This window comes from Portunus trituberculatus, chromosome 14 (genome assembly GCF_017591435.1).
Source record: "Portunus trituberculatus isolate SZX2019 chromosome 14, ASM1759143v1, whole genome shotgun sequence".
Lineage (NCBI taxonomy): Eukaryota > Metazoa > Arthropoda > Malacostraca > Decapoda > Portunidae > Portunus > Portunus trituberculatus.
In genome coordinates this window covers 3,825,132-3,839,350 of record NC_059268.1, presented here as the reverse complement: position 1 = coordinate 3,839,350, position 14,219 = coordinate 3,825,132, and the positions used below count along the sequence as shown (strand labels likewise).

General features: G+C 38.6%; 1 protein-coding gene across 2 annotated transcripts in view; it reads left to right on the top strand.

Moving 5' to 3' along the window:
• Positions 1–14,219, top strand: part of LOC123503529 (attractin-like protein 1) — a 97,059-nt gene that overhangs the window by 10,630 nt on the left and 72,210 nt on the right. For both annotated transcript variants that reach the window (XM_045253368.1, XM_045253369.1), the window contains exons 8-11: positions 510–690; positions 1,367–1,678; positions 1,855–1,923; positions 3,683–3,875. In XM_045253368.1, the coding sequence (XP_045109303.1) occupies positions 510–690; positions 1,367–1,678; positions 1,855–1,923; positions 3,683–3,875 (755 nt within the window). The remainder of the gene's footprint in view (positions 1–509; positions 691–1,366; positions 1,679–1,854; positions 1,924–3,682; positions 3,876–14,219) is intronic.

Below are 14,219 nucleotides of genomic sequence, written 5' to 3'. Positions count from 1 at the left end.
CTTTGTTTTATTTAGAGTAATTTATTCATGTTAAGTGCAGGACATTAAATCAACTAGGATGAACTGTTCATACCTGACACAGCCTTACAGAAAAAAATACACTAACTCATGCTACTTTACATCTCAATAAGCATTCTTTCATGAACATAAAAAAAAAAAGTAAATAAAAAGAAACAAACAAATATAATGATTTAGATGTCTTACATAAAGTTTATATTTTATCTAAATTTTTATCACTGTCCTTTTCAACTCAGGTCTTGATTATGATATTTTAAATATTAAATTTGTAAAGAAAAATTATTGGGTGCTGTGACTGTTATGGTGTTTATTGAAAATACATACAGTGTAAGCAGGAGGCCACAGATATTTGATGTTGGTCTACCATGACAGTACTGATAGATTTCTCCCAAGTTTTTGTTTATATATTTTTCTGTTTGTTTTATTGATTTATTTTCCATTAGTTTGTTTTTCCCTCTTTTTTTTATTTTTGTATTGTTTATTTTTTTTAGATGAAGATACTTGGAGCACTGTAGAAACTCGCGGAGCAATAGTGAAAGGGGTGTATGGCCACACAGCTGTTTGGGACCCTGCAACTGCTCTGGTTTATGTTCATGGAGGGCTACTCTCCCATGACTCCACCAGCCAGGTCATTGCCACCCTCATGACCTATGACCCAATCATGCAGAAATGGTGAGTTCTTAATGCTTATATCATTGTTGGTCTAGATAATGATGATAATGATGAGGAAGGTAGAGGTGATGATAATGATAGGGTCTGATTGCACCTAAAAAAAAATCAAATAAATAGATAAAAATGTAAACATATATTCTCATATGAGGGAGACTCACAATTTCGTGCCAAGTTCTTATTTACATTAGTTCATAGTTTTGAAATTCTGCATCCCTTACTTGGCCTTTTGCCAACTTTCAGTCTGAACTTGTGTATTCTTTTAAGCAATCTTAAATCCCCATTACTTCTATATTATCAAGAAGTATTTACTCATTAATCTGCCCTCTTTTTACTCAACTGTTATCCATGCATATGTTGAACTTTTGGATTTCTAACCAAACATTGTTATTTTTGTCTTAATAAAGGTAATTTTTTTCTTTAAACTCCTTTAAAGGTCTTAAAATCATTATGAATCTCATCTTGTGTCTTCATATTAAATAGAAAATTGGAAGTTTACTCTCCATTCCATTTTTCATCATCCAGAACTATATGAGTTTTCTTTTATGAACCTTCCATCCCTACTGCATCTCATCTCCTTGCCTTGTCACATTCACTTTCAGCTTCCTTTCCTTATATATCCTAAAAATTCAGTTATGTCATTCATATCTTGCTATCATATTGATATTTTATTTAACAGGAAGCTGAAGAATCCAGCCCCAGTGCCTCGGTTCTTGCACTCTGCCGTCCTTGTTGAGGGTTTGATGTTGGTATTTGGAGGAAACACGCATAATGACACAGCCTACTCATACGGTGCCAAATGTTACAGTGCAGACTTCTTAGCCTATGACGTAATTTGCAATTCTTGGCACACTCTTCACCAACCACCCAATCTTTACTTAGATGTGGCACGCTATGGTCACACAGCAAGTCTCCATGATAGCAAAATGTATATAATTGGAGGCTTCAATGGAAAAATGCTGGGGTCTGTTTTGCGCTACCATCCTGGAGAGTAAGTTTTTGTATTCAGCTTGATCATCATGTATTCATATATATTTTAACATAAAACAGTTAATGCAAAATTTACACAATTTTTGCATGATGTAGCCTGATATAGCCTTGATTTTATGTAAATCAAAATGACATTGACAATCAACATTTGACACGAGACCATTTGTTATCACTCAGGTGCAAGCAATTCACATCCAGCGAGGAGTGCCTGAAAGCTTTCCCTGGACGCAAATGTGTCTGGATCAGGTGAGAAATAGTGAAAAGTGCAATGAATTACAACATTCATATTATATAAGTCATGGATAGTTATGGACAAAACTGTTTGAGATTTGAGGAAGAAGTTATGGTCTGATAAGGAGAGTACAAAAGAATGTAAACTCTAATATAAAGTATATTGGCAGAATACCTTAAATTAAGAAAAATGGTAAGATTTCTTTAGAATGCAGGTACAAAGAAAAGTAGATAAAGAAAGAGAATGATGGATGAAAATTAACTCGGACACAATTGATTATGCACGGATGTCTTTATTGTCTTGTGTCGGAGGGAAGGTGAGGAAATGATGCATCTTGGAGCTTGAGAAATAGAACAGCATTTTTCTTAGTAATAATAATCAAATTTTAGATGAAAAGGAAGTTTGATTTGAATATAAGAGAACTGGAGAAGGAGCAGCATATTAGTTGATAAATTGGAAAATATCTATGTGAACAGTCTCCATTGGACAACTTAAGCCTCCAATGAATACAGGCAACCCCTGCTTAATGAAGGGGTTATGTTCCTAAAAACCCTTCATTAAGCGAAACTTCGTTAAGCGAACCGATTATAACAAGTTTAACCCTTGACTTGAACTTCCATTTAGAGTAAACAAAGGGAGAGTGCATCATAGTACAGTGAAAGGTTTAATGAAAGTAAAAATTATGAAGTTAAACATTTAGGCAGTTTAATTTAAGACTAAGTCATTATAATGTACACTAATGTATGTATGTAAGTAACTTTATAATGTTGATGATCTTAAATTTATGAAGGGAGGGAGAGTGGAGCTGGAAATACGCTAGCTGGCAAGCTGTGGAATGTAAAGAAAGGGCACATCATTGTACCGCATACAAAACTTATGTACCACATTTCCACAAGGCTTTCCATTTTATCCATTACAGAGTCACGAGTTCAGGTGGTTCTTTTAGCTTACACCAGCCTTTTTAATAGAGTCTGCTGACTTTAAAATAGTAGAGACAGTAGATGGAGTCAAGATGGTGGGAAGCAATGCTATTAGTTTTCTCTCCTCTCTCATGTCTGTGAATATTATCCAGCTTCAATTCTAGAGTAAGAGACTTCCTGGTCTTCTTAGTAATGCTAGGCGACATTGCAGGGCGTTTTGGTGGTAAGTTGAGCGATGGAAGGCGAGCTGCTGGCGACGCTGCTATTGTTTTGAACAGGGGGAGTGAGTGGTGCGCGTTTTGTCCACCAGAGGCGCTGGTGTATTCAAAAGCCTGTTGGCTTGCGTGATACGGCGGGGCTTTCAAACTTGGAAAAATTACCTGGATAAAACTTCGTTAAAGCGAGTTTCGTGTTCATTAAATGAGCAGATGGTAGTAAAATGAAACCTTCGTTGTAGCGAAATTTCGTTGTGTTAACCATCGTTAAGCGGGGGTTGCCTGTAGTGCCAATCTCTTTAAAAACAGGGAAGGTATATTTGGATAGGAAGAGATGAAAGCTATTCTGCTGAGACTACTGTATTCCTTTGAAGAATGCTGCAAGAGAAAATAAAGCAGTACAGAGTTAGATGGGTAGATTGATATTTATAAGTACAACATTTGATGTATTATTTACTCATTAATATAATATTGTACTGCACTTGTAAAAACGTTACATCATTAAAAATATATGAATGGCATCTCTTTAAGCATGTATAAAAGGAAGTTTATGATAAGCTTTGATGTTTTTGACAAAATTGTTTGTATCATGAAAATACATATATATATATATATATATATTTTTTTTTTTTTTACAGAATTTTGAAGCTTTGTGAACCAAACAAAAATAATGACAAGAATGCATATGATGTTTGTTCAAATGTAACACCAGCTGTGAATTTTACGGAGCTCTGCAGCAAACAGCAGTCATGTTTGTCGTGTATGTCCAATACCTATGGCTGCAAATGGTGTGGTAGTGCTTGCACCCACAACAAATGTGTGGAATACAAGGTCAGTTTAACTGTCTTTTCTTAATAATCACTCTTAGTCTAAGATTTTTTTCAGTTGATTGAAGAAAGTGACATTTATCTTAGTAGAATATCTCTGAGTATGCTTAAGCAACTGACTTATGCTAGGAAGGTCAATAAGAGTCTCCCCGTTTTTCCTGAGGTCCTGTAGATAAAAAGGGATTCTGATCAAGTCTTATTTCTTTGTGTGTGTGTTGGTGCTTATGTGTGTGTATTTACCTAATTGTATTTACCTAATTGTAACATACGGGAAAAGAGCTATGCTCGTGTTGTCCCGTCTCCATATCTATTAATGTCCAGCTTTTTCTTAAAATCATGAATATTCCTTGCGTTGACCACTTCCACGTCTAAACTATTCCATGCTTCCACCCTTCTATGAGGGAAGCTATATTTTTCACATCTCTCCTATAAGTGGCCATTTTAGTTTTTCCCATGCCCTCTCGACATTCTTCCATTCCACATACACAGATCTTCCCTATCCATTTTTCCATGCCAATCATCACTCTGTATATTGCTATCAGGTCTCCCCTTTCTCTTCTGTTTTCCAGGGTTGGAAGTTGCATTCTTTTCAGTCTGTCTTCATAAGTCAAATCTCTTAAGTCAGGCACCATTTTCGTTGCAGCCCTCTGTACTTTCTCTAGTTTCCTTATGTGTTTCTTTAAGTTCGGAGCCCACTGTATTGTTGCATATTCAAGCCTCGGTCTTATCATTGCAGTAATTATTTTCTTCATCATTTCTTCATCTAGATATCTGAACGCCACTCTTATGTTCCTCAATAAGTTCAATACTTCTCCAATTATTTTGTTTATATGTCTCTCTGGCGATAGGTCATTGGTAATTGTCACCCCAAGGTCTTTTTCTTCATGACTGGTTTTATGTCTTCATTTCCTATCTTGTACATACTCCTGATTCTTCTTTCACTCTTGCCAAACTCTATTTTCTTGCATTTTGTCGTGTTGAACTCCATTTGCCATGTACAGCTCCATTTCCATATTCTGTCCAAGTCTTCCTGGAGTAGTTCGCAATCTTTGTCACATCTCACTTTTCGTAACAATTTTGCATCGTCTGCAAATAGGCTCACATAACTGGACACCCCATCCACCATGTCATTTATGTAGACTGCGAACATTACTGGTGCCAACACTGATCCCTGTGGAACTCCACTCTCCACCAATCCCCATTCTGATGGTCTGTCCTTAATTATTGTTCTCATTTCTCTTCCTACCAAAAGTCTTCCATCCATTTTAGTAAACTGCCATGCACTCCTCCTACCATTTCAAGTTTCCAGATCAGTCTCTGGTGTGGTACCTTATCAAAGGCCTTTTTTAAATCCAGATATATTCCATCAGCCCAACCATCTCTTTCCTGTATTACATCTATCACCCTCGAATAGTAACATATCAGGTTTGTCGTGCATGAACGCCCTTTCCTAAAACCAAATTGACACTCACAAAGTATGTCATTTTTCTCCAAGAAGTCTGTCCATCTAGTCTTCACCACCCTCTCACACATCTTAGCTACCACACTTGTAAGTGACACTGGTCTATAGTTCAATGGGTCTCTCTTGTTACCTGATTTATAGATTGGGACAATGTTAGCTCTTTTCCAGTCTTGGGGCACTACACCTTCCCTTAATGAGGCATCAATTACTTCACAAACTTTTTCTGCCAATTGCTCCTGCATTCTCTTAAAATCCATCCTGATACCCCATCAGGTCCCACAGCTTTTCTCACTTCTAAACTCCCCATCATGTTCTTGATCTCCTCCACCGTTACTTGAAACTCCTTCATAATCCCTTTCTGTTCCATTACCAGTGGTTTGTCAAAAGCAGTCTCCTTTGTGAATACCTTCCGAAAGCATCCATTCATAGCCTCTGCCATTTCCTGGGATCTTCACTGTATACTCCATTTACTTCTAAACTTTCAATACTTTCTCTATTTTTGATGTTGTTGTTCACATGTCTGTAAAAAAGCCTTGGTTGGTCTTTACATTTATCAATTATATCCTTTTCTTGTTTCTTTCTTTCTTCTCTTCTAATCAACACATATTCATTTCTTGCTCTTTTGTAACTTTCCCACTGCTTAATCCGTCTTTTCCTTCTCCACCTCTTCCATGCATCCTCTTTTCTTGTTCTAGCCTTTTCACATCTATCGTTAAACCAGTCCTGCTTTCCAACTTCTCTATGTTGTCTTATTGGTACAAATTTTTCTCACCTTCTTTGTATATTTTTATAAATTCCTTCCACTTTTCATTTGCTCCTTAGCACTCTTGAATTTCATCCAATTTGTCTCTTGAAAGAATTTCTTTAGGTTTCCAAAATCTGTCTTGGCATAATTCCATCTTCCCACTTTATATTCTTCATTTCTTCTAGATTTCTCTTCGTCTATCACCTTGAACTCCAAAACTGCATGATCACTCTTTGCTAAAGGGCACTCCACCCTCATCTCCTCAATGACCATTGGCTCTGTACTAAAGACCAAGTCCAGTCTTGACGATGCTCCTCTCCTCCAAACCTAGTATCTTCTTTGACCCACTGAGTTAACACATTTTCCATTGCCAGTGTCAATAGTGTATTTCCCATGTTGTCTCTGATCCTTCCATTGACCAGTCCTCCCAACACACCTCTTTACAATTAAAATCTCCCATCATTATAGTTCGTTCACAGCCACCCAACATTTCTTCCAGACATGTTCCTGTATCACTTATCATTTCTTCATATTCCTGTACTGACCATGCATTTGTCTTAGGTGGTACGTACACCACTATGTAGTGCCTCTTTTTCCTTCATTAGTTTCTGCTCTGATCTTTAGCACTTCTGCCTTTCCCATACCTTTTTCACTTGATCCACCTTTATATCTTTTTAACCAGCAACATCACTCCTCCTCCCATCTTACCTACTCTATTTCTTTTCCAAACGTTATATTTCCTTCTCCAACCTTCATCAGGTCTTCTCCTCTCTCAGTTTTGTTTCAGTAAGACCCACAATATCTGGGTTCTTGTCCCTCAAGTAATCGTTGAGTTCTAAAATCCCGATATCACTCCATTTATGTTGGAATACATTACATTTCGCTCATATGTAAGTTTCTTTAGTCCTTTCTTGCTGTACTTTTCTGGGTTATGAACCACTTCCTCAGTCTCATATCCAAGATTCTCCAGAAAAACTCTTTCTTCTCTCTTCTGTCCTCTCTTCATTTTTTTCAAAGCCATGTGTGTGTGTGTGTGTGTGTGTGTGTGTGTGTGTGTGTCATGCGTGCATGTCATGAGTGGGTGCATTTTTTTTTTTTTTTTTTTTTTTTTACGTGAAGTTTGGAAGAGGGCCAGCCAAGGGCATTAAAAAAGAAAGTTAGAAAAAAGCCCACTTGAGCGCTGGCTCGCCAAAGAGTAGAAAAAGTGCCAAAACCGTCAGCCAGAATTAGGGGAGCAAATGCCTCGATACCTCCCTCTTAAAAGAAGACAAGTTGTAGGAATTTGGAAATACAGATGCAGGGAGGGAGTTCCAGAGTTTACCAGTGAAAGGGATGAATGATTGAGCATACTGGTTAACTCTTGCATTAGAGAGTTGGACAGAATAGGGATAAGAGGAAGAAGAAAGCCTTGTGCAGCGTGGCCGCAGGAGGAGGGGAGGCATGCAGTTAGCAAGATCAGTAGAACAGTTACCATGAAAATAGCGATAAAATATAGAAAGGGATGCAACATTTCGGTGAGAAAGAGACTGAAGACAGTTAGTCAGAGGAGGGGAGTTGATGAGATGAAGAGCTTTCAATTCCACCCTATCAAGCAAAGCTGTGTGACTGGAACCCCCCCAAACATGCGAAGAGTACTCCATACAGGGACGGATAAGGCCCTTATACAGAGTAAGCAGTTGGAGGGCGAGAAAAACTGGCGGAGACGCCTCAGAACACCTAACTTCATAGAAGCTGTTTTAGCAAGAGATGAGATGTGAAGTTTCCAGTTAAGATTATGAGCAAAGGACAGACCGAGGATATTCATTGTGGAAGAGGAAGACAGTTGAGTGTCATTGAATAAGAGGGGATAGTTGTCTGGAAGGTTGTGTCGAGTTGATAGATGGAGGAATTGAGTTTTGAGGCATTGAAAACTACTAGATTTTCTCTGCCCCAATCGGAAATTTTAGAAAGATCGGAAGTCAGGCGTTCCGTGGCGTCCCCGCATGATCTGTTAATTTCCTGAAGGGTTGGACGTCTCTGAAAGAACGTGGAAAGATGTAGGGTGGTATCATCAGCGTAGGAGTGGATAGGGCAAGAAGTTTGGTTAAGAAGGTCATTAATGAATAATAGAAAGAGAGTGGGTGACAGGACAGAACCCTGAGGAACACCACTATTAATAGGTTTAGGAGAAGAACAGTAGCCGTCTACCACAGCAGCAATAGAGCGGTCGGAAAGGAAACTTGAGATAAAGTTGCAGAGAGAAGGATAGAAGCCGTAAGAGGGCAGTTTTGAAATCAAAGCTTTATGCCAGACTCTATCAAAAGCTTTTGATATGTCTAACGCAACAGCAAAAGTTTCACCGAAATCTCTAAAAGAGGATGACCAAGACTCAGTAAGGAAAGCCAGAAGATCACCAGTAGAGCGACCTTGACGGAAGCCATATTGGCGATCAGACAGAAGATTGTGAAGTGACAGATGTTTGAGAATCTTCCTATTCAGGATAGATTCAAAAACTTTAGACAAGCAAGAGATTAAAGCTATAGGACGGTAGTTTGAGGGGTTTGAACGGTCACCCTTTTTTAGGAACAGGCTGAATGTAGGCAAACTTCCAGCAGGAAGGAAAGGTAGAAGTCGATAGACAAAGTTGGAAGAGTTTGGCCAGGCAAGGTGCAAGCACAGAAGCACAGTTTTTGAGAACAATAGGAGGGACCCCATCAGGTCCATAAGCCTTCCGAGGGTTTAGGCCAGCAAGGGCATGGAAAACATCATTACGAAGAATTTTGATTGTAGACATGAAATAGTCAGAGGGAGGGACAAGCCCAGAATCGTCCAAGGTGGAGTTGTGAGCAAAGGTATGTGTGTGTGAGTGTGGATTTTTATGCTTGCAGTCTGTCTCACCTACATCTATTTATGAAATCAATCTGTTATAGAGATAATGAAGTCATAGTTACTAAACAAGAATGCACCATCATGTCAGTTTTCTGTCTTTGAAAAAGGTTTTACTTCTGCCACCAGTGACGATCATCTATAATATTCAGATTTTACTTTTACCACGAGTGAAGATCATCTACAATATTCAGAGACTGAAATTGTAACTTGATAATGTATTCATATAGCATTCCAGTTATAATTGTTGAACATGGAAGGTAGTCAAGAAGGAATAATGTAATGCACAAAACTCTTCATAGCATCTGATGTATATATACATGGCATATCATAGAAATAGTACACCAAGAAGAAATTATTTTGATTCCATATGCATTTAGTTAAGATACTATTTGTGTGTAATTTAATCAGATATGTCTGTCAAAGATGCTCACACAGTATAACTGCTGGTTTGTTTGGTTTAGAAGGCAGTGGAGACTTCTAGAATGAGCTAACAAATGTATTTAGCTTAGATTTGAAAAAAAAAAAATGTAATGCAACACTTCTGGCAGGATTGCACAAGAATTACAAGGTTGAATTTGGTCATTATAATGTTTAAAAGTTTATCAGCATTATGAATGGCAGTTCCGTGTTTACAAGGGCTTTGTTCAAGCTTTATGTTTCTATGCAACTTAACTGTCAAGTCAGATTTAATTGTCTATTTCTTTTTTACTTTGTACTAGTATCAGTGTGGAAGGTGAGATAAGAGAAAGAGCCATGTAAGCAAGAATGTTTGATCTTTATCTCATAAAATAAAAGAAAAGACCAAGTTTGGAAAATTAATCATATCACTGGTTATTATACAAACAATGCTGGGAATGAAGGACTTTGACATCAAGGATTCAAGCAATCTGTGAATATATGGTGATATCAACAAACTGGTTGTCCTAGAGTATTCAAATTATGGATGTCAAGATGAAAATGTTTATTGGATGAGTAATTAGTATGTATTTCATTTTAAACTTGCAGTTGTTATATACAGGGGATCTTTGCAATTCGACGGGGTTAGGGCGGTCTTTCATCTGTCGAATCGGCGTTAATTCAAATCATGAAGCAATTTTTTCCATAGGATACTTAAGAATTAGGGGGGATAGGGACCAACCTCCAGCCTAGACCCCCCAAAACATCACTATAACCTTTAAAAACACTAACCTAGACTAAATCAGTACTTCATTTATATCTAACTTTTTTTTTATTAAACACATTAGGGTGCTGTACAGTACATTTTTGGAAATAAAAACACTTCCATGATGCAACAGTCTCGCGTACTTGTCCCTGTTCTTCCAAATTATTGATACTGTTGATCTAGGGACACCCATTTGCAGTGCAACGACACTGTGAACTATATACCTGCCTCACACTTTCGTATAAGCACAAGCTTATCTTTGAAAGGCAGGAAGTTGTGCTTCTTAGGGCTGGGGAACGCCGGCTGGGGCGAGAGTGACGCAGATTAGCGATGCACAGGCCGCAAGGCTGCCACTCTTAAATTTTCATTTCTTCCTACCACTTGCGCGCATTTCCTCCTACTTTCGCCTACCACTCATGCACATTTTCCCGTATTTTCACCTACGCCAATCTCAAAATTCCTTTTTGTACATGCATATATTATTGTGTGAAAATAAACGTACTTATACTTTTTGCAGTTTTATTCTTTTACTACAAAAGAAATAAAAAAAACTTTCTGGTATTGAAAAATTAACTTTTCTTCGGTATATTATCGTGTCAGACTGGACGATGTACGCGGTAACAAGCGATCGTCTCTCGTCCTAATGGAGTGCGTCGACACATTGCACCATACTCCCACATGTTCCATATATATATATATATATATATATATATATATATATATATATATATATATATATATATGTATATATATATGTATATATGTATACTATCAATTTCTGCAACATTCGTGGCCTTCGTTCTAATTTTCAATCTGTGGAACACCACCTCTCCTCTACTAAACCTCATCTTCTCTTCCTAACCGAAACACAGTTGTCTGTGACTACTGACAGCAGCCCTTTTCTGTTCCCTCCTACTTGCTCTATCCTCATTTTCAATCCAAAGCTGGATGTTGCGCATACGTGCGTAACGACACCACTTGCTCTCGTGCCCACAATCTTGAATCTTCAGAATTTTCTACCATCTGGCTAAGACTTCAATGTCACTCTCTAACTAAATTCATCTGTGCTGTATACCTCTCACCTAATTCCTCTGACTATGTAAAATTCTTTGACTATTTGACTTCCAAGGTGGAGCACATCTTATCTCACTTTCCTTTTGCTGAGATCTCCATTTTAGGGATTTCAATGTTCACCACCAGCTTTGGCTTTCATCTTCTTTCACTGACCAACCTGGTGAACAAACCTTCAACTTTGCTATCCTTCATGACCTAGAGCAGCTAGTGCAGTTCCCTACCCGTATTCCTGACCGCCTTGGAGACACGCCCAACATTCTTGATCTTTTCCTAACCTCCAACCCTTCTGCTTACTCTGTTAAACTTTCCTCTCCGTTGGGCTCCTCCGACCACAATCTAATTTCCGTTACCTGTTCTATCACTCCAGTGCAGCCTCAGGACCCGCCTAAGCGGAGGTGCTTCTGGCATTTTAACTCTGCTAAGTGGGAGGAACTAAGGCAGTACTATTCTGATTTCCTTGGGATGATTATTGTTTTCATGTCAGAGATCCTTCTCTTTGTGCCGAGCGCATAACAGAGGTGATTATCTCTGGCATGGAGCTATACATTCCTCATACTTTCTCTAACCCTAAAGCTAAAAAGCCTTGGTTTAACTCTGCTTGTTCTCGTGCTGTCAATGATAGAGGCGGCTCACAAACGGTTCCGTAGCCATCCAACTGCTGAAACTCATGCCCTATATATTTCTGCCCGTAATCATGCCAAATCTATTCTCCAACTTACTAAAACTCTTTCATCAATAGAAAATGTCAAAGTCTTTCCAATTCTAACTCCTCTCGAGATTTCTGGCATCTAGCCAATAATATCTCTAACAACTTTACTTCTTCGTCTTTCCCTCCTTTACTTCATCCAGATGGCTCTACAGCTGTCTCTTCTTTTTCTAAAGCTGAACTCTTCGCTCAAACCTTTGCTACCAACTCAACTTTGGATGATTCTGGGCATATTCCTCCTACTCCTCCACCCTCTGACTACTTCATCCCTAAAATTAAAATTCTTTATAAAGACGTTTTCCTGGCCCTCTCTGGCCTTGATTCTCGGAAGGCTTACGGTCCGGATGGAGTCCCTCCTGTTGTTCTCAAAAACTGTGCTTCCGAACTCGCTCACTGCCTGGTCAAACTCTTTCATCTGTGTCTCTCTACTTCTATTTATCCTTCTTGCTGGAAGTTTGCTCACATTCAACCTGTCCCTAAAAAAGGTGACCACTCCAATCCTTCTAACTACCGCCCTATAGCTTTGATTTCCTGCCTTTCTAAAGCCTTTGAGTCTATCCTTAATAGGAAGATAATGAGGCATCTATCAGCTCACAACCTTCTCTCTGATTGCCAGTATGGTTTCCGTAAAGGCAGATCTACTGGTGATCTTCTTACTTTCCTAACTGAATCTTGGTCATCCTCTTTTAGGGACTTCGGTGAAACCTTTGCTGTCGGCCTTGACATATCGAAAGCCTTCGATAGAGTCTGGCACAAATCTTTAATTTCTAAACTACCCTCCTACGGATTCTATCCTTCTCTCTGTACCTTCATCTCCAGTTTCCTTTCCGATCGTTCTATTGCTGCTGTAGTAGACGGTCACTGTTCTTCCCTAAAACTATCAACAGTGGTGTTCCACAGGGTTCTGTCCTATCACCCACTCTCTTTCTATTATTCATCAATGATCTCCTAAATCTGACTCAATGCCCTATCCACTCCTATGCTGATGATACCACCTGCATTATTCAACAGCGTTCAACAGACGCCCAACCCAACAACAATTAAATGACTCAAGGCGAGATGCTATAGGACGCCTAACTTCTGATCTTTCACTTGTTTCTGATTGGGGCAGAGAAAACCTGGTTTTGTTCAATGCCTCAAAACTCAATTTCTACAACTATCTACTCGACATAACCTTCCAGACAACTATCCTCTCTTCTTCAATAACACTCAACTTCCCTCTCCTCTACATTAAACACACTCGGTCTATCCTTCACTAAAAATCTAAACTGGAAATTTCACATCTCTACTCTTGCTAAATCAGCTTCCAAGAAGTTAGGTGTCCTATGGCGTCTTCGTCCATTTTCTCTCCCTCCCAGCTGCTTGCTCTGTACAAGGGCCTTATCCGCCCGTGTATGGAGTATGGCTCTCATGTCTGGGGGATCCACACACAGCTTTACTAAACAAGGTGGAATCTAAAGCTTTTCGTCTTATCAACTCTTCTCCTCTAACTGACTGTCTTGATTCTTTAAGTCACCGCCGCAATGTTGCATCTTTATCTGTCTTCTACCGCTGTTTTCATGCTGTCTGCTCTTCTGAACTTGCTAACTGCATGCCTTCCCCTCCTGCGGCCTCGCTGCACAAGACTCTCTACTTCTTCTCATCCCTATTCTGTCCATCTTCCTAATGCAAGAGTTAACCAGTATCTTCACTCCTTCATTCCCTACACTGGTAAACTCTGGAACTCTCTACCTGTGTCTGTATTTCCACCTGCCTATGACTTAAACTCTTTCAAAAGAGGAGTGTCAAGACACCTCTTACATTAACTGGACCCTCCTTTTAGATTTTTTGTTTTTCCTCTTAACAGGGCCTGGCAACCAGCGGGATTTTTTTTTCCAACACTTTGTTTTCCCTTGGCCAGTGCCCTTGTAATGTAAAAAAAAAAAAAATATATATATATATATATATATATATATATATATATATATATATATATATATATATATATATATATATATATATATATATATATATATATATATATATATATATATATATATATATATATATATAATCCATATTTCATAAACTGTAATGGGTGTCCAGACAAATATTTAGTGTTTGAAAAAAAAAAACGTTCCCCTATATATTGTCAATAAACTCTCTAGTTTCCCTTGCAAATTGCTATTTTCTCCGTAGGCATCCCCTACCCCCTACATTAGGCTAAAATCACCTACTGTAGGGGATTTCCCCTATGAGTGGCAGCCTTGGAACAGGGTAGTGTTGGTTTAGACTTCTGCCTGGCGGGCTGGCGGCGGATTTGACCGTGTGGGTGGCGCATGAGATATGAAT